General features: G+C 47.3%; 1 protein-coding gene and 1 non-coding gene across 12 annotated transcripts in view; one reads left to right on the top strand and one right to left on the bottom strand.

Moving 5' to 3' along the window:
* PLA2G6 (phospholipase A2 group VI) overlaps positions 1–25,540 on the top strand; it is a 60,643-nt gene that overhangs the window by 15,578 nt on the left and 19,525 nt on the right. For 6 of the 11 annotated variants that reach the window (XR_011255335.1, XR_011255337.1, XR_011255336.1 and 3 more), the window contains exons 3-9: positions 8,382–8,597; positions 13,810–13,993; positions 15,548–15,735; positions 18,250–18,346; positions 19,493–19,675; positions 24,120–24,228; positions 25,250–25,408. Coding sequence is in view for 6 of the 11 variants with exons in the window: in XM_069581626.1 (XP_069437727.1) it covers positions 8,382–8,597; positions 13,810–13,993; positions 15,548–15,735; positions 18,250–18,346; positions 19,493–19,675; positions 24,120–24,228; positions 25,250–25,408 (1,136 nt within the window). In the remaining 5 variants the exon portion in view is untranslated. The remainder of the gene's footprint in view (positions 1–8,381; positions 8,598–13,809; positions 13,994–15,547; positions 15,736–18,249; positions 18,347–19,492; positions 19,676–24,119; positions 24,229–25,249; positions 25,409–25,540) is intronic. The other 5 variants (XR_011255339.1, XR_011255338.1, XM_069581630.1 and 2 more) reach the window with 1 other exon arrangement.
* TRNAG-CCC (transfer RNA glycine (anticodon CCC)) lies at positions 22,057–22,130 on the bottom strand. Its single transcript has one exon. It is a non-coding gene; the product is annotated as a tRNA-Gly (tRNA).

Here is a 25,540-nt window from a genome sequence, read left to right as displayed (position 1 = left end):
CCACTCTTTCCCCTGGCGGCAGGCATCTCCCCCAGATCCTCGAAGACGTGAGCCCATGGCTCGGACCTGCCTCGTGCCATCACTGCTCCTGGCTTGACTCTTGGTGACTGTTTCATTCATAGGGTGCCACGCCTAACACCCAGGGCTCGTGATGCCTGACCGCACAGCCGTTGCCTGAGCCCAGTCATCACCAGTAACAGCAGCTCTTCCATAGATACAAACGCCAAACATCCCACTTTCTGACCTCTGCCTCCTACTTATCTGCTCCTTCCCTCTGGTATTCTGAATGCCTGGTGTCCCCTTGCAGATGAGGCAATGACCCTGCCGCCTTTTTACCGTCCCCACGCCTATTGTGAATTTCACTCCTTCATTTCAGTTCAGTTCAGTTGCTCAGTCATGTCTGACTCTTTGCAACTCCATGGACTGCAGCACACCAGGCCTCCCTGTCCCATCCCCAACTCCTCGAGTTTACTCAAACTCATGTCCATTGAGTCAGTGATGCCATCCAACCTGTCATCCTTTGTCATGCCATCCTCTGTCATCCCTGTCTCCTCCTGCCCTCAATCTTTTCCAGCATCAGGATCTTTTCAAATGGAGTCAGTTCTTCACATCAACTGGCTAAAGTATTGGAGTTTCAGCTTCAACATCAGTCCTTCCAGTGAACACTCAGGACTGATTTCCTTTAGGATGGACTGGTTGGATCTCCTTGCAATCCAAGGGACTCTCAAGAGTCTTCTCCAACACCACAGTTCAAAAGCATAAATTCTTCGGCACTCAGCTTTCTTTATGGTCCAACTCTCACATCCATACATGACTACTGGAAAAACCATAGCCTTGACTAGATGGACCTTTGTTGGCAAAGTAATGTCTCTGCTTTTTAATATGCCGTCTAGGTTTGTCATAACTTTTCTTCCAAGGATCAAGCATCTTTTAATTTCATGGCTGAAGTCACTATCTGCAGTGATTTTGGAGCCCCCAAAAATAGTCTGTCACTGTTTCCCCTTCTATTTGCCATGAAACGGTGGGACCGGATGCCATGATCCTAGTTTTCTGAATGTTGAATTTTAAGCCAACTTTTTCACTCTCCTCTTTCACTTTCATCAAGAGGCTGTTTAGTTCTTTGCTTTCTGCTATAAGGTTCATGTCATCTGCATATCTGAAGTTTTTGATATTTCTTCTGGCAATCTTGACTCCAGTTTGTGTTTTATGCAGCCCAGCGTTTCTCATGACGTACTCTGAATGTAAGTTAAATAAGCAGGGTGACAATATACAGCCTTGACGTACTCTTTTCCCAAGTTGGAACTAGTCTGTTGTTCCATGTCTAGTTCGAACTGTTGCTTCCTGACCTGCATACAGGTTTCTCAAGAGGCAGGTCAGGTGGTCTGGTAGTCCCATCACTTTCAGAATTTTCTAGAGTTTGTTGTGGTCTACAGAGTTAAAGGCTTTGGTATAGTCAATAAAGCAGAAGTAGATCTTTTTCTAGAACTTTCTTGCTTTTTCGATGATCCAGTGGATGTTGGCAGTTGGATCTCTGGTTCCTCTGCCTTTTCTAAAACCAGCTTGAACATCTGGAAGTTTACAGTTCCCGTACTGTTGAAGCCTGGCTTGGAGAATTTTGAGCATTACTTTACTAGTGTGTGAGATGAGTGCAACTGTGCAGTAGTTTGAGCATTCTTTGGCATTGCCTTTCTTTGGGATTGGAATGAAAACTGACCTTTTCCAGTCCTGTGGCCACTGCTGAGTTTTCCAAATTTCACTCCTTACCTAGAGTAAGCCCCGCAGCACATTGTCTTCACTCACTTACATACACTCTGCTTTCCTGTTGTCCTCTCCGTTCATCACGTTTACTTGGCAAAACCCCAACACAAGTTAATTCCAGTTCTCCACCGTGGCTGGCGGAACACCCCTCCACACTGACCGCTCTCACTTTGAGCTCTCAGGGTGGATGGGCTGGATGTGAGCCTGTGCGTTTGGCAAGCCTACATATAGGGACTTTCCTAGTGGTCCAGTGGTTAAGAATCTGCCTTGCAATGCAGAGGACACCGGTTCCATCCCTGGTTGGGATGCCATGAGATAACCAAGCCCCCATGCCACGACTAAGACCTAGTGCCTCCAAATTAATAAAGAAACTCTCTGGTTCTCTTGGAAGGCGCATCTGGTCCTCCCTCCTCCACCTCCAGTCCCTCCTCTTCGTGGTCTGATGACCTGGCTTCTGTCTCACCGAGAAAGCAGAAACCAGGGGAAGAGAAGAAGAGCTCCCTCCACCCCGTTGCCTCCAACCTGTACCCGCATCCAGGCCCTTCCCCGTCGTGACTCGAGACTCACCAGCCGTGCGTCTGACCGAGCCCCTTCCCGCCTCCAGGTCATCCCCTCTCCGCGTCAGGACATCAGTTCACCAGTTCTTTCCTCTCTCTCCCACATAATTCCCCCCTCTTTACTAGATATTTCCTATCACTGTACAAATAAGCTTTAAAAAAAAAAATCTCCTTAACTCCAGGTTCCCCCTCAGGCACGGCCCGCATTCAGGCAGTTTTCCTCTGACATATTTCACCATCATTTCCTCTCCTTCTGTTTGTTCTCTTTGTTTTTTTATGTTCTGGTTTTTTTTTTTTTTTTTTTAAAGTCTAGTTGATTTACAGTTTCAGGTTTATGACATAGTGGTTCAGTATATTTATAGACTATAATCCATTTAAAGTTATTATAAAACAGTGACTTTATTTCCCTGTGCTGTATAATATATCCTTGTTGCCATCTATTTTATACATAATTTTTTTTAAGTATTTATTTATTTAGCCACACTAGGTCTTAGTTCTGGCATGGGGGCTTAGTTGCCCCATGGCATGTGGGATCTTAGTTCCCCGACCAGGGATGAAACCTGTGTCCACTGCAATGCAAGAGAAATTCTTAACCACTGGACCACGGTGGAGGTCCCTAAATGTAGTTTTCTGTATCCCTTAATCCCCTTCCCCTATTTTGCCCCTCCTCTCTGCATGCTCCCCAGTGGTAACCAATAGTTTGTTCTCTGCATCCGTAAATCTGTTTCTGTTTTGATACATACATTTGTTTGTTTTATGTCTTAGATTCCGTAGATAAGTGATAATGTCTTATGTTTGTCTTTCTCTGACTTATATCACTAAGCATAATACTTTATAGCTCCACCCTTGTTGCAAAGGGCAGAATTTCATCCTTTTCTATGGCTGAGTCGTATTCCATTGTCCATCTGTCGGTGCACATGTAGGTTTCTTCCATAACTTGGCAATTGTAAATAATGCTGCCACGAGCCTTGGTGCACATGTATCTTTTTGAATTAGTGCTTCCATTTTCTTTGGATATATACCCAGGAGTGATGGTTACTGAGGTATTTGTGACAAGTCACACCACCCTTGTCAAGAAGGAGAACATTGCAGCACCCCGGAAGCCCCTCTTCCCCACCCTCCCAAGATAATCATTAATCTGACTTCTAGAACTGCTTTTGTGTCTGGCTCCTTTGACCAGCATTTGCCTGGAGGTTTGCGTTTTGCGCATTACTGTGTCAGTCCTTCTCAGTGCCGTGGAATCCCATTGTATAGCTACAGCCTAACTTTATGCATTTGCTGGTATTAGCAGATATTTGGGTTGTCTCTGGTTTTGGTGCATACATGCCTGTATTTCTGCTGGGCATCTATCCAGGACTGGAATCGCTGGGTCGACACAGTACATATTCTTAACGTCCATGAGTAATGCTCATCTCATGTTTGACCAGTAGCAAGTGAGATTTCCTGTTACGTCACGTCCTCTGATCCATTGGATCTGTAGTAGTACGTAACTGTGGTTTTAATTTGCCTTTTCTTGATGCATATGCAGTTGAGCCCCTTAAATATGTTGACTGACCATTTGGCAGTCCTCTTTGGGCAACTACCTGCTCGGTTGTCTTACGCATTTAAAACATAAAGTTCTTTTCCTTACAGCGTTTTGGCAGGGGTATTTTGTATGTCTGTATTTCAAGACTGTGTGGATTCTTTACCACTTGTGTGGAGTAAGTGGTAAAGTATCCGCCTACCAATGCAGGACACGCAGGAGATGTGAGTTCGATTCTTGGATCAGGAAGATTCCCTGAAGAAGGAAATGGCCACCCACTCCAGTATTCTTGTCTGGGAAATCCCATGGACAGAGGAGCCTGGTGGGCTACAGTCCACGGGGTTGTAAGAGTCAGATGTGTCTTAGTGACTGAGCAAGAGGATGAGCATGATTCCAGATACACACCCTAGAAAAATTACTAGAGCTAATCTATGAATTTAGTAAAGTTGCAGGATTCAAAAGTAATACCCAGATACACACCTTTGTTGGTTCCGTGTGTTGTTCTGTGGCATTGTGAATGCTCCTTTTTATTCCCACTTTCTGAGAGCTTTCATTTTAATCATACAGCCTGTAGTCTTGTGAATCTGCCTTTTTTCACTTAGCGTAGTGCTTTTGCAATTCATGATTGAATGTTTTCTTCTTCTTATTCCATTTTACCCATCTCTATTAGCTTGGAAATCTATACTCTATTATTATCTTTTAATGATATCTTTAGGGAGGTAGTTCTCCATGGGCCTTTTGTGTTTCTGTACATCTTACAAGCAGAGCCTCTGACTCCCTTTGTTCCACACTTTCTTCACAAGGATGTTTGTCTTGTGAACAGCCGTGGAAGATAGAGGCAGGGTCTTTTTCTAGAGCAAAGTGTAGGCTTGCTTACTCTACTGTGTAATCAAGATAATATTTTCCTCCAGAGCAAAGCTTAGACAGATGTTCTCATTGATGATTTTTAACAGATTCAAGTTCCCTGCACTCAGGGTTTCTTCTCTCTTCTAAGGCAACATGAGCAGGTGTCACCTGACCTTCTTCATGTCACCCTCTGGGAAATGGATCCCAGAGAATTGGCACAAATGCTGATCCTCTGGCACAAATGCTATTGCTGTGAATAATACGTTGTCCTTTGTCTTTGATCCAGGAATCTTGAGTCTTCTGCCAGCATCCATGAAACTGTGTTAGACTCACTTGTTAGTTTGCAACTAGGGTAAAATCTGAAACCCTTCACAAATCTTGATAGAACCCTATAGATTGTAACATACATCCTTGACCTTCAGTTCAGTTCACTTCAGTTGCTCAGTCGTATCCGACTCTTTGCGACCCCATGGACTGCAGCATGCCAGGACTCCCTGTCCATCACCAACTCCCAGAGTTTACTCAGACTCATGTCCTTTGAGTTGGTGATGCCATACAACCATCCCATCCTTTGTCATCCCCTTCTCCTCTCACCTTCAACCTTTCCCAGCATCAGTGTCTTTTGAAATGAGTCAGCTCTTCGCATCAGATGGCCAAAGTATTGGAGCTTCAGCTTTAACATCAGTCCTTCCAAAGAACATTCAGGACTGATTTCCTTTAGGATGGACTGGTTGGATCTCCTTGCAGTCTGAGGGACTCTCAAGAGTCTTCTCTAACACCACAGTTCAAAAGCATCAATTCTCCTGCACTCAGCTTTCTTTATAGCCCAACTCTCACATCCATACATGACTACTGGAAAAACCATAGCCTTGACTAGATGGACCTTTGTTGGCAAAGTAATGTCTCTGTTTTTTAATATGCTATCTAGGTTGGTCAAAACTTTTCTTCCAAGGAGTAAACGTCATTTGATTTCATGGCTGCAGTCACCATCTGCAGTGATTTTGGAGCCCCCAAAAATAAAGTCTGCCCCTGTTTCCACTGTTTCTCCATCTATTTGCCATGAAGTAATGGAACCGGATGCCATAATCTTAGTTTTCTGAATGTTGAGCTTTAAGCCAACCTTTTCACTCTCCTCTTTCACTTTCATCAAGAGGCTCTTTAGTTCTTCACTTTCTGCCATAAGGGTAGTGTCATCTGTATATCTGAGGTTACTGATATTTCTCCCAGCAATCTTGATTCCAGGTTGTGCTTTATCCAGCCCAGCATTTCTCATGATATGCTCTGCATATACGTTAAATAAGCATGGTGACAATATACAGCCTTGATGTATTCCTTTTCCTATGTGGCAATCTGTTGTTCCATGTCCAGTTCTAACTGTTGCTTCCTAACCTACATACAGATTTCTCAAGAGGCAGGTCAGGTGGTCTGGTATTCCCATCTGTTTCATAATTTTCCACAGTTTATTGTGATCCACATAGCCAAAGGCTTTGGCATAGTCAATAAAGCAGAAATAGATGTGTTTTTGGAACTCTCTTGCTTTTTCGATGATCCTTGACCTTACAGAACTATAATTGGTACTTTGACATCTTCCAGAACAATAAAGGGGTCTTCAGTTCAGTTCAGTCCAGTTCAGTCGCTCAGTCGTGTCCGACTCTTCACGACCCCATGGACTGCAGCCTACCAGGCTCCTCTGCCCATGGGATTTTCCAGGCAAGAGTACTGGAGTGGGGTGCCATTGTTATTTAGCCCACACATCTGTGAGTTGAGCACACCTTAGTGGGAAAGTCTCAGTTTGATTCTATTGGGTTGGCCAAAAAGTACGTTTGAACCCAAATGAACTTTTTGGCCAACTCAATACATGGCATTACATGGGGTGACTTGACTGCGTGATCCAGTTCTAAGATGAGTGACAACTGGCAAGTTGGTGCTGGCTGTTGACTGGGAGTTCATTCAGGGTTAAGGTTCCAGGGCTGAGTCATCCCCATAGGTGCTTCAGCTTCCCTGCAGTGTGATGATTGAGTACCAAGAAAAAAGAGATAGAGGCTTCCAGTCTCTGAAAGCCTAGAAACTAGGATAGCATAACTTCCATCATACTGTCTTTGTAAAGCAGTTACAAAGCCAATTTAAAGGGTAAAAAGTGAAAGAAAGTTGCTCAGTTGTGTCTGACTTCTTGCAGTCCCATGGGCTGTAGCACACCAGGCTCCTCTGTCCATGGAATTCTCCAGGCAAGAATACTGGTGTGGGTAGCCATTCCCTTCTCCAGGGGATCTTCCTGACCCAGGGATCAAAATTGGGTCTCCTGCATTGCTGGCAGATCCTTTACCATCTGAGCCACCAGGGAAGATTAAAGAATAAAGACACTGCTCAGTGGCTCAGGGTGGAGTGTGAGTGTGGATTTGGTGAGGGGGGTAGATTAATAATTTAGGATATAGGATATTTTATATCCTATATATATATAGGATATTTTAAATTGATGGAATAATGAACTCTTCAAGTGTGGTTTCTGTACAGTTCTCTTTCTTTTTTGAAAAGTTGGTTGACTAGTTTTGGTTTTGGTTGCACTGGGTCTCTCTCATTGCAGAGGGCGGCTGCCACTGTCTGGTTGTGGCGAGTGGGCTTCTCACTGTGGCGGCTTCTCTTGTGAGGCACAGGTTCTAGTGCATGGGCTCCAGAAGTCGCGGCACAGAGGCTCAGCAGTTGCAGCTCACGGGCTCCAGAGCGCAGGCTCGGTAATTGTGGCACATAGGCGTAGCTGCTCCGCAGCATGAAGAATCCTCTCCGACCAGGGACTGGGCCCATGTCCCCTGCATTGACAGGCAGATTCTTATCCACCGTACCACCAGAAAGGTCTTACATAATTCTCTTTCTATCCCATTTTTGTGGCTCCACCCATCTGTGTGCTAGACCTTTTCATTATCTATCCTCTGTGCTTAGTCGCTCAGTCATGTCTGACTTTGTGACCCCACAGATTGTAGCCTGCCAGGCTCCTCTGGCCATGGGGTTTCTATGTCTTTTATCTATTTAACTGTATTTTCCAAGATTTATCTCTCCATGCTTTATTCTGTTTACTCTCTTCTGACCTGTCTTCCTTTTCACTAATTCTCTCTTCAGCGTTGTCCAATCTGCTCTTCTACCTAGCCACTGGGCTCTTAATTTGGGCTATTGTATTTGTCAGTTCTTCCATTTCCACTTGGTTGGTTCTTGTTTTTGATAGTTTAAGGTGATTTGCCGAAATTGTCTGTTTTGCCCTCTTGAATATTATTACAGTTATTTTGTCTGTGTCAGATAGCTTCAGGGTTTGCAGCCCCACCCCACCCCTATTTATAGATCTGTTTCTGTTGTATATTGTTGCTGTTGGTTTTCTTTCATATTTTCTTATCTCCTCATGTGCCTGGTGAGTTTTGATTACATGCTGGGCCGTGGATATGCAGCAGTGCTTGTGGAAATATGTGTGATGTTATTTTTTTAAAAAAAGAAAGAAAAGACAGGAAATCTTTTCAGATAAAAAAGAAGCACCACCTCCATGTAAGGGTGTGTGTGGGAGGAAGGAGAGTCCAGCTGGAGCAGGTCAGTCCACACCTGGAAGCAGGCAGGGGCCTGTTGGAGGGGACGCAAGTCCTCAGATTCCACCAAGGGCATGGGCTGAGGGCCTCTCCTGGCTCATTTTCACGTCTTCCTCCTCTGCCCTGGCTCCTCAGACTCTTCCAGCTGGAGATAGAGGCTGACGCCCTGGTGAACTTCCAGCAGTATTCTTCCCAGCTGCCACCCTTCTACGAGAGCTCCACCCACATCCTGCAAGCTGAGGTCCTGCAGCAGCTGACCGACCTTATCCGCAGCCACCCCAGCTGGTCGGTGGCCCACCTGGCCGTGGAGTTGGGCATCCGAGAGTGCTTCCATCACAGCCGCATCATCAGGTGGGCTGGGGACCTGACCAGGTGGGGCGGGAAGGCAGGACCCTGGAGACACTGGGAGTGGGGATGGGGAGTTCTGAGTCCTGCCTCAGTTCCCCTCCATAGCATCAGAGGTGACCCAGAACGTTTGACTTAAAAGGGGGGCAGCACTGCCTCTGGGTTGGAGCGGAGGAATGCTCACTGAAGTCAGAGAGAGCACTGTAATGTTTCTGGAGTGGCTACCAGGTGCCAGGTCCCTGGTTGCTGTTTTCGACACCCCATGAACTTGAATCCTCTCGACATGCCCATGAGGTAGTGTCACTCCAGTGAGAGGTTATGTGTCTTTTTTTTTTTTTTTTGACTGTTTCTCAAATACTTTATTATTATTTTTTTAATCTTTAATTCTTACATGCGTTCCCAAACATGAACCCCCCCTCCCACCTCCCTCCCCATAACATCTCTCTGGGTCATCCCCATGCACCAGCCCCAAGCATGCTGCATCCTACGTCAGACATAGACTGGCGATTCAATTCTTACATGATAGTATACATGTTAGAATGTCATTCTCCCGAATCATCCCACCCTCTCCCTCTTCCTCTGAGTCCAAAAGTCCATTATACACATCTGTGTCTCTTTCCCTGTCTTGCATACAGGGTCGTCATTGCCATCTTCCTAAATTCCATATATATCTGTTAGTATACTTATTGGTGTTTTTCTTTCTGGCTTACTTCACTCTGTATAATCGGCTCCAGTTTCATCCATCTCATCAGAACTGATTCAAATGAATTCTTTTTAACGGCTGAGTAATACTCCATTGTGTATATGTACCACAGCTTTCTTATCCATTCATCCGCTGATGGACATCTAGGTTGTTTCCATGTCCTGGCTATTATAAACAGTGCTGCGATGAACATTGGGGTACATGTGTCTCTTTCAATTCTGGTTTCCTCGGTGTGTATGCCCAGAAGTGGGATTGCTGGGTCATAAGGTAGTTCTATTTGCAATTTTTTAAGGAATCTCCACACTGTTCTCCATAGTGGCTGTACTAGTTTGCATTCCCACCAACAGTGTAGGAGGGTTCCCTTTTCTCCACACCCTCTCCAGCATTTATTGCTTGCAGATTTTTGGATTGCAGCCATTCTGACTGGTGTGAAGTGGTACCTCATTGTGGTTTTGATTTGCATTTCTCTAATAATGAGTGATGTTGAGCATCTTTTCATGTGTTTGTTAGCCATCCGTATGTCTTCTTTGGAGAAATGTCTATTTAGTTCTTTGGCCCATTTTTTGATTGGGTCGTTTATTTTTCTGGAATTGAGCTGCATAAGTTGCTTGTATATTTTTGAGATTAGTTGTTTGTCAGTTGCTTCATTTGCTATTATTTTCTCCCATTCAGAAGGCTGTCTTTTCACCTTGCTTATATTTTCCTTTGTTGTGCAGAAGCTTTTAATTTTAATTAGATCCCATTTGTTTATTTTTGCTTTTATTTCCAGAATTCTGGGAGGTGGATCATAGAGGATCCTGCTGTGATTTATGTCTGAGAGTGTTTTGCCTATGTTCTCCTCTAGGGGTTTTATAGTTTCTGATCTTACATTTAGATCTTTAATCCATTTTGAGTTTATTTTTGTGTGCGGTGTTAGAAAGTGATCTAGTTTCATTCTTTTACAAGTGGTTGACCAGTTTTCCCAGCACCACTTGTTAAAGAGATTGTCTTTATTCCATTGTATATTCTTGCCTCCTTTGTCAAAGATAAGGTGTCCATATGTGTGTGGATTTATCTCTGGGCTTTCTATTTTGTTCCATTGATCTATATGTCTGTCTTTGTGCCAGTACCATACTGTCTTGATGACTGTGGCTTTGTAGTAGAGCCTGAAGTCAGGCAAGTTGATTCCTCCAGTTCCATTCTTCTTTCTCAAGATTGCTTTGGCTATTCGAGGTTTTTTGTATTTCCATACAAATCCTGAAATTATTTGTTCTAGTTCTGTGAAAAATGTGGCTGGTAGCTTGATAGGGATTGCATTGAATTTGTAAATTGCTTTGGGTAGTATACTCATTTTCACTATATTGATTCTTCCGATCCATGAACATGGTATATTTCTCCATCTATTAGTGTCCTCTTTGATTTCTTTCATCAGTGTTTTATAGTTTTCTATATACAGGTCTTTAGTTTCTTTAGGTAGATATATTCCTAAGTATTTTATTCTTTTCGTTGCAATGGTGAATGGAATTGTTTCCTTAATTTCTTTTTCTACTTTCTCATTATTTGTGTATAGGAATGCAAGGGATTTCTGTATGTTGATTTTATATCCTGCAACTTTACTATATTCATTGATTAGCTCTAGTAATTTTCTGGTGGAGTCTTTAGGGTTTTCCATGTAGAGGATCATGTCATCTGCAAACAGTGAGAGTTTTACTTCTTCTTTTCCAATTTGGATTCCTTTTATTTCTTTTTCTGCTCTGATTGCTGTGGCCAAAACTTCCAGAACTATGTTGAATAGTAGCGGTGAAAGTGGACACCCTTGTCTTGTTCCTGACTTTAGGGGAAATGCTTTCAATTTTTCACCATTGAGGATAATGTTTGCTGTGGGTTTGTCATAGATAGCTTTTATTATGTTGAGGTATGTTCCTTCTATTCCTGCTTTCTGGAGAGTTTTTATCATAAATGGATGTTGAATTTTGTCAAAGGCCTTCTCTGCATCTATTGAGATAATCATATGGTTTTTATTTTTCAATTTGTTAATGTGGTGAATTACATTGATTGATTTGCGGATATTGAAGAATCCTTGCATCCCTGGGATAAAGCCCACTTGGTCATGGTGTATGATCTTTTTAATGTGTTGTTGGATTCTGATTGCTAGAATTTTGTTGAGGATTTTTGCATCTATGTTCATCAGTGATATTGGCCTGTAGTTTTTTTGTGACATCTTTGTCAGGTTTTGGTATTAGGGTGATGGTGGCCTCATAGAATGAGTTTGGAAGTTTACCTTCCTCTGCAATTTTCTGGAAGAGTTTGAGGAGGATAGGTGTTAGCTCTTCTCGAAATTTTTGGTAGAATTCAGCTGTGAAGCCGTCTGGACCTGGGCTTTTGTTTGCTGGAAGATTTCTGATTACAGTTTCAATTTCCGTGCTTGTGATGGGTCTGTTAAGATTTTCTATTTCTTCCTGGTTCAGTTTTGGAAAATTGTACTTTTCTAAGAATTTGTCCATTTCTTCCACGTTGTCCATTTTATTGGCATACAACTGCTGATAGTAGTCTCTTATGATCCTTTGTATTTCTGTGTTGTCTGTTGTGATCTCTCCATTTTCATTTCTAATTTTATTGATTTGATTTTTCTCTCTTTGCTTCTTGATGAGTCTGGCTAATGGTTTGTCAATTTTATTTATCCTTTCAAAGAACCAGCTTTTGGCTTTGTTGATTTTTGCTATGGTCTCTTTTGTTTCTTTTGCATTTATTTCTGCCCTAATTTTTAAGATTTCTTTCCTTCTACTAACTCTGGGGTTCTCTAACTCTTCCTTTTCTAGTTGCTTTAGTTGTAGAGTTAGGTTATTTATTTGACTTTTTTCTTGTTTCTTGAGGTATGCCTGTATTGCTATGAACTTTCCTCTTAGCACTGCTTTTATAGTGTCCCACAGGTTTTGGGTTGTTGTGTTTTCATTTTCATTAGTTTCTATGCATATTTTGATTTCTTTTTTGATTTCTTCTGTGATTTGTTGGTTATTCAGAAGTGTGTTGTTCATCCTCCATATGTTGGAATTTTTAATAGTTTTTCTCCTGTAATTGAGATCTAATCTTAATGCATTATGGTCAGAAAAGATGCTTGGAATGATTTCGATTTTTTTGAATTTTTCAAGTTTAGATTTATGGCCCAGGATGTGATCTATCCTGGAGAAGGTTCCATGAGCACTTGAGAAAAAGGTGAAATTCATTGTTTTGGGGTGAAATGTCCTATAGATATCAATTAGGTCTAACTGATCTAATGTATCATTTAAAGTTTGCGTTTCTTTGTTAATTTTCTGTTTAGTTGATCTGTCCATAGGTGTGAGTGGGGTATTAAAGTCTCCCACTATTATTGTGTTATTGTTGATTTCCCCTTTCATACTTGTTAGCATTTGTCTTACATATTGCGGTGCTCCTATAGTGGGTGCATATATATTTATAATTGTTATATCTTCTTCTTGGATTGTTCCTTTGATCATTATGTAGTGGCCTTCTTTGTCTCTTTTCACAGCCTTTGTTTTAAAGTCTATTTTATTGGGTATGAGTATTGTCACTCCTGCTTTCTTTTGGTCTCTATTTGCGTGGTATATCTTTTTCCAGCCCTTCACTTTCAGTCTGTATGTGTCCCTTGTTTTGAGGTGGGTCTCTTGTAAGCAGCATATAGAGGGGTCTTGTTTTTGTATCCATTCAGCCAGTCTTTGTCTTTTGGTTGGGGCGTTCAACCCATTTACGTTTAAGGTAATTATTGATAAGTATGATCCCATTACCATTTACTTTATTGTTTTGGGTTCGGGGGTTATGTGTCTTGTAAGGTCACTCAGCTGACGAGGCTCCAGTTCCTTGGTGTCTCCTTCCAGAGGCCTGGTTGCCCTTCTAAAGCTGCAACACTTTCGTTCATACCTCCATTCGGCCAACACGTGTCAGTGGGTAGCCCTGGTGAGGGCCCCGTGCCAGCCAGCGGACTCCAGCTCGCCATCCTGCCCTGAGGTGGCCATGCCTCCAGTTTTCCGCCTCAGACAGCTTGCTTCCGCTCCCAGCCCCAAAGCTCAAAACCCTTCACTGTCCTTTACAGCTTAACCAGCCTGTTCCCGGACATCATGGTGTTTCATCTCATAATAGTTCTATCCGTTTCCTACAGCAGGCCTGGCAGGTTTTATTTTTTTACAGTTTTGTAGATAAGGTTTTTGATGCCTAGAAAAAGCTTAAGTGAATTGCCCAAGGTTGGTGAGATTTCTGCCTTCTGTGATTCTTTCTACGCCACCCCACTGCTCACTTCAGGCTGAGGTGGCTTTCGGGCACATCCCTCATACAGGTGTGCACACGGAACTAAAAATGGAGGAGAAAATGACATCTGATACAATAACTCAGTGACTCAGCCCTGGGTTTGAACCAGACAGCTCGAGCAGGGCATGCACGCTCTTGGACTCCTCGCCCACCTCCTTTGAGTGTGCCCTTGGCTTCCTCAGCACCCCACCCACTTGGCGCCACACCCCTCATGCCCCAGCCCTCCCTCCCCTGCAGCTGCGCAAATAACAAGGAGAATGAGGAGGGCTGCACGCCTCTGCACCTGGCCTGCCGCAAGGGCGACACCGAGGTCCTGGCGGAGCTTGTGCAGCACTGCCGCGCCAACATGGACGCCACCGACAACAGCGGAGAGACCGCGTTCCACTACGCGGTCCAGAGTGACAATTCCCAAGTGCTGCAGGTGAGCAGGTGTGGGGACAGGGCGACTGGCGCTGGCCACCTTATGGGGCCCACGGCTGTCTTGGGGACCCTGGGCTCAGGTGTCACTGCTCCCACCTTGATCCTTGAGGCCTGAGCTCCTCTGTGGTGGGTCTACCCCACACCCTACCTTTCCTCTACAAGCTTGTCACGGAGACACATTCTTGACCCCTTTGGTCCAATGACCCAGGGAAAGTCCTCCAGCCCAGCAAACTGATCTCGAAGTCCAGACCCGCCCATCAGTTTATCCCAAACACCCGCCATAGGCCTGACCCCTGGGCTGGGTGAATGCATTTCAGCTCCTGCCTCGAGGTGCCTATGCTCCAGCAGGACCTGGGGCTTAGCTTTTTACAGGAACTCAAGCAAATAAAACTCCTTCAGGCTGCTGTAGGCATTTGTGCCAGAGAGACTCCTTCTGTTAAAGTTTTGATTAGCTGTGCAGAAAAATAAAAAATAAAAGTTGTGGGCGAGTAGATCAAGTGACGAAAAAGCTACCTGCTATATCAGAGAGAAGAGACAGACTACTGGGCTATGTTTTATTGCCCAGAATTAGAAGATTCTTCCAAAGTTATATCCTTCTCTCTGCCCTTGGCATTAGAATGGAACCACATTATTCCAGAAAATGTGGATTCCTGTCTTATGATTAGTGCTCAGAGGGAAGGGAATTCTTCACCCACTGTTGAACTTCACCCTTAGGGACCCCACTGTGGGCCCAGCACAGTGCCACGTGGAGCCGGGCTCCAAGCAGAGGGTGGGACACACTCTTATCAGTGCCCGTCCTTCATTGCTGGCCTTGTATCTGGCCCTGTACTCAGTGTTATATGTGTTCTAGTTAATTCTCTGTGGATGGGGGCTCTTGTCCTCTCCTCACCAAGGAGACCGAGGTTCATTGAAGTTAAGAAATGTGCCCAGGGAGGACCACAGAGCTGTGAGCGGCAGAACTGCCCTTGAGTCAGGCCTGGATGCCAGCACCTCAGCTTCCCTGCTGGGTCCCCAGCCTGTTCTCAGACCCAGCCAATCACAAGGGTCCACAGGGGTCATAATTAACCTCAGGCAGACAACTTTCAGCCACAACCAAGGAAATAAAAGCCTTGCAGTTGTCTTACGAATACTGCTATCTTGTTTTGTTTTCTTTTAAAGAAATCATACCTACACAGAGCAAAACGATATTCAGGCAGGATAGAAGGATATGCAGTGAAAAGCAAGTCTTTTACTCCCACCCAGACCCCTAGTGCCCATCCAGATACAACCTGCTTTTAAGTTTCCTGATTGAGAAAATTTTCATGCATGCCACAGTCGGGCCAGACCAGCGCCTCAGCCAACACCGGCACAGCCAGCTTCTTCCTGCCCCTGGAGCCTCCTTTCTCTGTTGCTTCTCTCAAAGTTCTTGGCTGAGTTCTCACCGAGTCTCACAGGGTTCTTCCCTTCCCCTGAAGCCCCAGAGAGGGACGGCCACGGTGGTGGGTGTTAGGGGAGGGACGGGTTGGGGGCCTCGCTGTGTTTGACTCTCCTGCCTACCCCACGGTCTTGCCGTCAGCTCCTAGGGAAGAACGCGTCCAGTGGCCTGAACCAGGTGAACAACCAGGGGCTGACCCCGCTGCACCTGGCCTGCCAGCTGGGGAAGCAGGAGATGGTCCGTGTGCTGCTGTTGTGCAACGCTCGCTGCAACATCATGGGACCCGGCGGCTACCCCATCCACACGGCCATGAAGTTCTCCCAAAAAGGGTAAGACCCTGCCCTGCCCTGCACGGTCCACTGGGCCTCTTGTCTGCACGGCCAGTTCTCCCACCCAGGCGAGCAGCGGCCCCCTCTCCTTAGATGTGTGTCAGAGCCGTGTGCCAAGGGCTGCCCTGGCACAAAGAAAGTATGACTATCTGATAAATGGGGAGTGGTGGGAGTGTGTGAATCTCAGTCCAGCAGCTCCACCTTGCAGGAATAGGACTTCCACAGTTGTTCAGTGATGCACCTGAATTTCTGAACAGGTACCTCCCTCTACCAAACTGGAGAAAAACAATCTTAAACTTTTCAGGGGGTTCCCCTTTCCTGCTCTCCAGGGGATGCCCCAGTGTAGGAGGCCCCCCTGCCCTGAAGGAGGGTGGATGGATCCTCTTCCATCCAAGCCCTTCAGTCTGATCTGAACAGCACCTTCACGACTACAGGGCGCTACGGCTTCTGCTCCCAGCTGGAAGCCTAGGAACGTTTGGCATAGTGGCCCCAGATCTCATCCGCCTCATGCATCCTTCCTTCCTGGCTGGTGGCATGGCTGAGACCCAGGTGCCAGGCCCTTGTCTTGGGTAGCTCTGGACCACTCTTTTTTTTTTTTTAAAGAATTTAGCTGTTTTATTTATTTATGATTGTGCCATGTGGCTTGTAGGACCTTAGTTCCCCGACCAGGGATTGAACCTGTGCCCCTTGCACTGGACACATGGCGTCTTAGCTGCCGGCGGAATCCCTACACCATTCATTCATTCCTTTCTCCCCAGCCCTAGAGAGCCCAGTCTCAAGAGAATTCTCCATGGTTGGTGTGTGTGTGTGTGTGGTGGGGGGTGCATGTTGGGGGGTGGGGTGGGGTAAGAGAGATGACTGTTTCAAAATCTTACCAAGAAGGTACAGTGTCTGGAATGAATGAACGAGTGAATGAGTCAGTCCCAGGCACTGTGCTAAGCACTGGCCTTACAGAGATGGATGAGAGAAAGTCCAAGACAAGGGTACACAGGAGTCACACAGTACCTTCCAGTACCTTCCATCTACCTCAGTGCTAGATAAGCATTGAGAAAGAACGGGGAGAGGCCCCCCTCGGGTGGAAGGCAGGCACTCTCATTCTCCTTCAGAGTCTTCCTTCCTCTGGGGTTTGCACCCACCTTGCTGGCCTCTGAAGGGCCTTGCTGTCCCCTCGAAGGTCTGGTCCAAGCTCAGCAAACCCTCCTTTCCTTGATTCTCAACTTGCACAGCCAAGACAAACTAGTACTTTCAGAAAGACCTGACCAGATGGTTGGAGACAACCCTAACACCCTCCCCTTAGTCACCAGGTTACCAAGTTGCTGATCCAAATGGGCACATGTGACGGGTGCTGCTCTCCCATACCCAAGGGCTGGCATGGCAGCCCCACTCCAGCTTGACTTTAGCCACCCTACTGGCCCCAGGAACCTGCTTGTTCTAGGTTACTTCCAAGACACTGTCCAGGTTGCTTCCTCCTCTGACACCCGCAGCTACATCCCAAGCCTCCAGCGTGGATTGTTGCACATAAGACAACCAGTTGTCTCATCCCTCAGTGTGCCTTGCACGCAGCCATACGCCTCTAGGACCCCCAGGAGGCACATCCCTCTGCCACCACATGGCAGCCCCAGCAGTTGCACTCTGAGAATCACAAGTGTTAGGGTTACTGGGACTGATTCCATCCCAGCCCTAATCTGGAGGCCCCTCTGCTGTTGGCATCAACTCAGCTGAGCTTCGTAGAGAGCTGGGTCTGTGAAGCTCCAGTTCCACTTTGCCTAATGTTTTCAAGCTTCATTAGTGTCATCGCAGGTATCAAAACGCCCCTCCTTTTTCAGGCAGAGTAGTCCTCCATAGTATTAATCTGTCCCACATTCTGCTTAGCCATTCGTCTGTCCGTGGGGACTTAGGCTGTTTCCACCTTTTTGCCATTGGGAATAGTGCTGCGGTCAGCAGTGGCATGTGTCTACTGAAGCCCCTGTTTTCAGTTCTTCTGCCGATGAGTCTAGGAGTGGAAAGCTGTACTCTTAACCACCTGCCTACCGCCTCCTACAGGGTGCAGTCCCTGCTTGAAACACCAGGGAGGCGGGGGGAGGATGGAGAGCCGCCGTGTGCCAGGCCCAGGCCCAGGTGCTGGAATATCTTTTACCCTTTTATCCTCCTTTATTCCTCATCCCATCCTGTTAGGACCATTCCCATGTTGCAGACAGGCTGGGCCACTTTCCAGAGGTCACCAGCAGGAAGCTGGGGCTTAACCTCAAGCCTGTCTAACACTGCAGCCAGCACCAATGAGAGAGATCATTGCTGACTGAAGTCATCAAGGAAGGCTTCCTGGAGGAGGGGGCCTGATATATGCCTTGAGGGACTCAGGATACCATTGAAATGCCACAACATGCATGCTGGTTGGTTTTGTTGCAACTCTGTTTGCAGGAGCTTTCCCTCACCAGTTGATGAAGTCATGACCTCTTTCAACATCAGGTTGCCCCCGCCAGCCTTCTTATTCCCACATGGCTTCTCTCTCCCCAGGTGTGCTGAAATGATTGTCAGCATGGACAGCAGCCAGATTCACAGCAAAGACCCCCGCTATGGAGCCAGCCCCCTCCACTGGGCCAAGAATGCAGAGGTAGGCAGGGTCTAAGGATGAGCTGGGTGGGCAGGGTTGAGGGTCCCAAGGTTGGTTCCTTGGCTGCCAACAGGAAGGGGTTCCTGAGAGGCCTCTGAGGATGACACTCAGGGGATTGATCTTGCAGTGGGCCCACCAGGCGGGTAAGCCTAAGGAGAGGTGACATCCTGGCCTTGCATGGTGGCAGTATCCCCTCCGTGGTCTCCTCATGTGTGAACTGGGAGTCCATGGCCTGCCTTTGGAGGTGTCATGAAGTCAGCAAAGCAGTGCATGAGAAGATTTCTTCATAAATTGTCAAGTACCTTGCAAATCAAAGATGGTGGATGGTGGTGGTGATGGCAGTGCCTCTAACTTCTTCAGAGAGCCTGGCCGAGCATCTCCTCTGAGGCCTGTCCCTGAGCCAGACTCTGACCCCCTGAGAGGATGGAGGCCTCTGATCTCTCATCTCCAGGAAGCACAGCCCAGCAGTGCACTGGGTGCCCTCAAAGGTCATGGCCTGCTTGCAAATGCGACGTGCCAGGAGGAAGGAGCCTGCCAGCCACTGTGGGCACCTTCATGCCGGGAGCTAGACACCAAGCCAGGCCCTCCTGTAGGGCTTTTGTTCACTCTGTGAGGTGGGAACTCGCACCCCCATTTTCACAGCAGAGGAAGCTGAGGTGCAGAGGGGTGCAGTGGCCTTTCCCAGCTTAGACAGTGGGGATGAAGGAAGAAGGCTGAGCTTTGGGCTCAGGTCTGTCAGGTTCCAGAGACCAGGCCCCACAGGACTGTCGGTGAGCAGGGGTGCGCGTTGCCAAGGCACCGAGAGAGGGAGTCACACCTCTGCAGGGTCCCAGGCAGGGTCATAGTGAGCAGGGCAGCCCTGGGGCAGGGCACAGAGGAACCGTTGCAGGGAAGGATGGGGTCCTGTGAGCTCCAGGAAAGGACCCAGAAGCCCCTTTCAAGTCACCATGTCTTCAGTCTTTGGTCCCCTAGTTCCCGAGGGGTGTGGAAGGCAAGGTCTGGGGCTTCCTGCCACCTGGGCTCTTCCTGCTGCTGGAGCTTTCCAGAGGCCCGAGGACGTGGCTGTGCCCAGGTGCCATCAGGTGCCACAGGCCACAGCCGCTCCAGCCGCCCAGCTGACCGGGGCTGGGACTCTTCTCTCCATAGATGGCCCGCCTGCTGCTGAAACGGGGTTGCGACGTGAACGGCACCAGCTCCGCAGGGAACACAGCCCTGCACGTGGCCGTCATGCGCAACCGCTTCGACTGTGTCATGGTGCTGCTGACCCATGGGGCCAACGCTGATGCCCGAGGCGAGCACGGCAACACCCCGCTGCACTTGGCCATGTCGGTGAGCCCCAGGTTGGCTGCCCATGCGGCAGGGGTCAGGTGACCACCCAGGCCAGGGCAGGTCCCCCTCTGAGTCCAGAATAAAAACTGCTTCCTCTGCGCTCCGGCACCTCTCATTCCCATGCCTCCATGTGACATCTGGACACAGTGAGAGGGGAAAATATAGCCCTGGCTACTGACTGTGCCCTGGGCAACTCACATCAACCCTGCCAGACTTGACTTCCTCATCTGGAGGATGGAGGTGTCTGTACCCGCCTGGCAGAGGTGTTGAGTGGATTCAGTGGTAGACACCCTGTGACTCTATGAGGGATGTCTAAGCAGCGCATGTAAGACCCGGCACAGAGTGAGCACGCCCAGGATGTTCTTCCTCATCCCGGCATCATCAGGGCAGACTTCATCTGCATGTTACTCTTATTTCCCTGGAAGGCTCCAAGCTTCTGGAGGGCAGGCCTGCTTACACATCTTGGTGGCCCATGGCAGGCACTGGTCACCTTTGTTGGTTTATCATAGAGCACAGTTTCTGCCCTTAAAGCGCCTGCAGTGAGGTTAGAAAACTACAGCGTGAACATATTAAATGCAGGGGAGGGAGTGTTATTTGTTACAGATGTGTGTGTGTGTGCGTGTGTGTGTGTGTGATTGTACCCGTAATTCATAAACCATAGGTACCCATAATTCTGTTCAACTTGTCTTAGAGTCATAAACTAGGAAATCTCTCTGGGACTCTAAAAGAAGTAGATTTAGGACAAATTCAAAGACATCCTGTTTTATACCAAAGGTCATAATTGTAGAGGGGATGTTGCCCAAAAGACTGAAACTATAAATAGAACTGTGAACATTTTTAGCACTGAATGGGCCCTTTGAATTATGTAGTTGAACAGTTCTCAAACTTTTTGGTCTGTCTTTTATACTCTTAAAAACTATTGAGAATCTCACAGACTTTGTTTATTTGAATTTGATCTATCCATATTGACCATATTAAAAATTACAAATGAGGGATTTTCAAGATACTGATGAATTCATTTAAAAATAACGATGATTAGGACTGCCCTGGCCGTCCAGTAGCTGAGACTGTGCTGCCAAAGCAGGACCCTTGGTCAAGGAACTAGATCCCACATGCCGCAACTAAAGATTCTGTGTGCTGCAACAAGGATCAAAGGTCCCGCATGCCGCAGCTAAGACCTGGTACAGCCAAAGAAGAAAAGAAAGAAAAATAATTTTTTAAATTAAAAAAAAAAACAACAAGAATGATTTACCAAGCCCATGCTATTGTAAGTAACATATTTATGGAAAATCAACTTTATTTTCTGAAACAGAGAATAATAGAAAACAGTTGGTATTGTTTTATATTTTTGTAAATCTTTTTAATGCCTGGCTTCAGAGAAGGCATGGATTTTCCTGTCTTCTGCTGCATTTATTCTGTTGTGGTATGTTGTTGAATGTGTTAAAAATATGAAGAAAGTCTGGCCTCACATAGATGTGTTTATAGTTGGAAAATATAGGTTAACTGTACCTTTCCAGATAATTGTGGATATTCTTTGTTGTTGTTCAATCGCTAAGTTGTGTCTGACTCTTTGAGACCCCATGGACTGCAGCACACCAGGCTTCCCTGTCCTTCACTATCTCCCAGTTTGCTCAGATTCATGGTCTGCACCAAAACTTGACAAGGGGTAGTTTCTGACAAGTTGAGTACAGTGGACACTCTGAAGCCATCTCCTTAGACTTTTCACACTTTGTGACAGTCAAATCTATTGGCATCTCTTGCACTTTGCGTGGATCTTTTAACCTATGCACAATTCCGTGTCATCTTTGGAAAATACTAGTTCTCTGAGTATGCCCAGCTTCCAAATGTTGACTCGATTCATCATACAGTCAACACCCCCCCACATTTGTAAATATCACTAAGGTTTCATCAGAACAGTTTCTAAATTTGGGGAAACCACTGGAGCCCATCATGGTGTATACCAGTTTTCTAGAATTCCAGTTTTTGTTTGAAAGCTTGAGTTTTATCACTGGCACAAAATACTGCCAGCTGTTTTTCTTGAAGTGACAGCACACTGCATTCATTTTTGAGAAAATGTCTCCTAGATACCCCAAGCTGAACAATCATGGTTTGCCTGCCAGTCGTTTCTCAAGTGAAAAGTGTTTCATGAAGAACAAGCAGCTTGTTCCGCTCACGACTCAGTCAGTCACATGGGAATTTTCCCGAGACAACCATCATACTTGGTTATGCTACAGACACGCTGTGTGCACACTCTCCATTTTATGACACTGAAAACACCAGTGTAGGAATGTAGTAAGAGTAACATTTCTTAGTGCTTCATCAAGGGACTGGCTTTTTTTTTTTTTTTTTTTGGCCATACCTAGCAGCATGTGGGATCTTAGTTCCCTAACCAGGGATTGAACCTGTGTCCCCTGAATTGGGAGTTCAGAGTCTTAACCACTGGACCACCAAGGGAGTCCCCCGAAGCTGGCTTTCTAATGAATGAATCCACTTTTCACTTGAGCACGTGGCAGAGAAGAAAACCATGACAACAGTTAGTCTGTGGGCACTGCTTTGCTTCGTGCTTAAGGCACCAGGAGTTTTATCCCTAGATGTTTCTACACCATTGGTACAAAAGTCAGCCGTGGGACTTCCCTGGTGGTCCAGTGGCTAAGATGCCTGAGTTCCCAATACAGGGGGCCCGGGGTTTGATCCCTGGCCAAGGAACTAGATCCCACATGATGCGAATAACAGTCTGCATGCTGTTCTTGTTGTTTAGTTGCTAAATCGTGTCTGACTCTTTTGTGACCCCATGGACTGTAGCCCACCAGGCTCCTTTGTCCTTGGGATTTCCCAGGGGAGAATACTGGAGTGGATTGCCTTTTCCTTCTCCGGGGGATCTTCCCAGTCTAGGGATTGAACTCACGTCTCTTGCATTAGCAGATGGATTCTTAGCTGAGCCACCTGGGAAGCCTAAGAGTGTGCTCATCACCACTGAAAGATCCCCCATGCCACAGCTAAGCCAAAAAGAAAACAAACAACTATATAAAAATCAGCCACTGCATAAAGTCAAACAGCATCTTGATATTTCTATGAAATAGTTCTAAGCTCTGGAACCCTCTAAAGGGTCTCCATGTTCATGGGGGTCCACAGTTCCTACCTTGAGAAGTGCTGACCTAGGCTGCTGCTTCCATACTTGCATCCCCTGCATTCCATCTGTGCAGCTTCTGGCAGATCCACGAACCGCTTTTACAGTTATGTACTTAATCATTGCTTGAAGTTGCCTTGCTTTTGCTGCTGCTGCTTAGTCACTTTGAAAGAAAATGAAGTCCCTCAGTCGTGTCCAACTGTTTGCGATCCCATGGACTGTAGCCTACCAGGCTCCTTGGTCTATGGGATTTTCCAGGCAAGAATACTGGTTGCCATTTCCTTCTCCAGGGGATCTTCCCGACCCAGGAATCGAACCCGGGTCTCCCACGTTGTAGGCAGACACTTTACCACTGAGCTACCAGAGAAGCCCTGGCTTGCTTTCAAACTTACTTAAACCTATACTTATTGGAGAAGGAAATGGCAACCCACTCCAGTATTCTTGCCTGGAGAATCCCAGGGATGGAGGAGCCTGGTGGGCTGCTGTCTATAGAGTCTCACAGAGTCGGACACGACGGAAGCGACTTAGCAGCAGCAGCAAACCGATAGTGGTAAACCAGGGCCACAAATAAAAGGTAACCAAAGAAGGAATACATAACTAATAGTTGAAACACACATTTACCTGTGCCCATATGCCTCCTAATGGGGTGTGAACAGCCATTTGGAAAACAGCATTATAGACACATCTCTTCATGCTTTAGGCAAGGGAATCCACCCCAAGAGAGAGACGTAAGTCCAGCGCTCAGGTCTCCTGGCAGCCGGCCTGTTGGTGTGTCCTGGGAACTGTGCCCAGCTAGCCCCGCTGCCCCACCTCCAGACGTTCACTGCATGTGCTCTGGGGAGGGGGCTGCCATCAGGGAAGACTTGTACTCAGTTTCTTCCTGACTCAACCCACCCCCCTGGACTGAGTGGGGGGCCTTTCCTTGATCACGCTTTCCTGCTATTCCTGCAAGCGATCAGCAGCTGACCCTTCAGTGTCCCCATGTCTCTGGGGTCAGGGGTCATAGATGCATTGCTTCCTTTGAGAAGGAGCTGGCAGGCTGGGGGAGGGGGATATCATTCCAGTTTCTACCTGGGTTCTTAGATTCTCACCTACGGGGATACTCATAAGCCTATTTGTCAGGGCACTGGCCTTCCAACTGTAGACTTTGCAATATGGGATTGACTGCGGGTGGTCAGAAGGGTTTCAGTGTCTCTTCCCATCCTGGTGAGAGGCCCCCCGAGGTGATGGGTTGTGGGGTGAAGAGGCCAAGGTCCTTTCTCTCCACGAGTCCCTGGGCTGTTGCTGATTTCACCTCCCCCGCCCCATCCCCAACAGAAAGACAACATAGAGATGATCAAGGCCCTCATCGTGTTTGGTGCAGAGGTGGACACCCCAAACGACTTTGGAGAAACCCCTGCGTTCATAGCCTCCAAGATCAGCAAACGTATGTGCTCTGCACTCTGGGACCAGAGTTGGGGGATGGAGGGGTGTGCAGGGAGGAGGGAGGTCCTAGCCATCAGGTGCCTGCATTCTGTCCACCCCCACCCCCAACTGTTCCCTGCAGGGAGCACCTAGGAGCACCTGGGAGGCCCCGAGGGGAAGCTTCCAGTTCCCAAGGACAAGGGCCCTGACTGAGGCCCCCAGGGGCTTGCCGAACCAGTGTCCTCTTCCCTGTGACTCCCCCACCACCTCAGGGTGCCGAGACTTGGGGTGGGGGTGGGGAAGGCAGTGGGAGCCTACTCTTCCCCACTCTTGGAGAATTCACTGATGGGATCACTTGTAAGAACAGCCTCAGGCTGGTGCATTGCTATATGGCACGTTTGCCCCCCACCCCTGCTTGTGCACAGGCATGTGCATGACATGTGTGCCCCCTTGCACCCTGGCATGTGCTGCATGACACGTGTGCCCCCCTTGCACACTGGCACGGTGTTTGCACTGCCTGCATACTTGGCGAGCCTTGGCTGCTGGGCTGGAAAGAGCAGATCCTCCTTACCAGCCGCCTGGAGCCCTCTGGAAGGTTCTGGGGAGCTGTGGAGGCTGCTGTGGGTGATACCTCGTAGTGCGTGCCAGCAAGCGTGCATGCGTGCGCATGTGCCTTTTCAGTGACCCCGTCCGGTAGGTGGGAGTAGACACCCACTGGCTGGTTCATCCCTGTTGAGCTCAAAAAGCCTTGAGAATTGCTCAATATGGAGGTGGGAATCCTGCTTTCTTGACTGGCGTAGAAGGGAAAGAGGGGGTTCCTCAAACACCAACCTTCTCATCCATGTTCCAAGTTCGAGACCCCAGAAGCTGTTTTGAGTATAACAGATTAGAGTGCGCACACTGTGTCAGGGTGGGGTGGGCTCTTGGGCACCCCCTACCCCCCAGGTGGCCTGGGATAGGGGATCAGGTGCAGAACGGACCTCTCATTTGCATCTGGTCAGTTTCTGATCCTGTGCCATCTCCCCCTCCCCACACATGACAAGTCGTCACCAGGAAGGCGCTCCTCACTCTGCTGAGAACTGTGGGGGCCGACTACCGCTTCCCACTCACGCAAGGGTTCTCGACGGAGCAGTGCTCCGCGGCAGCTCCCTCCTTCTCCATGGAAAGATCTCATCCCCCACCGATCAGCTTAAACAACCTAGGTAGGCCTGGCCCCTCCCATGCCCCCTCCTCTCCACCTGGTTCCTAGGTCCCTGGGTCAGGCAGTCCTGAAAGAAAGAAACCCTGGGGCCCAGGGAAGAGGTTATTAAAGGAAGCAAGGGGCAATGGGCAGC

Source organism: Ovis canadensis, chromosome 3 (assembly GCF_042477335.2).
Source record: "Ovis canadensis isolate MfBH-ARS-UI-01 breed Bighorn chromosome 3, ARS-UI_OviCan_v2, whole genome shotgun sequence".
NCBI lineage: Eukaryota > Metazoa > Chordata > Mammalia > Artiodactyla > Bovidae > Ovis > Ovis canadensis.
The sequence above is the reverse complement of the archived record's forward strand: the minus strand, read 5'-3'. Positions and strand labels throughout refer to the sequence as shown.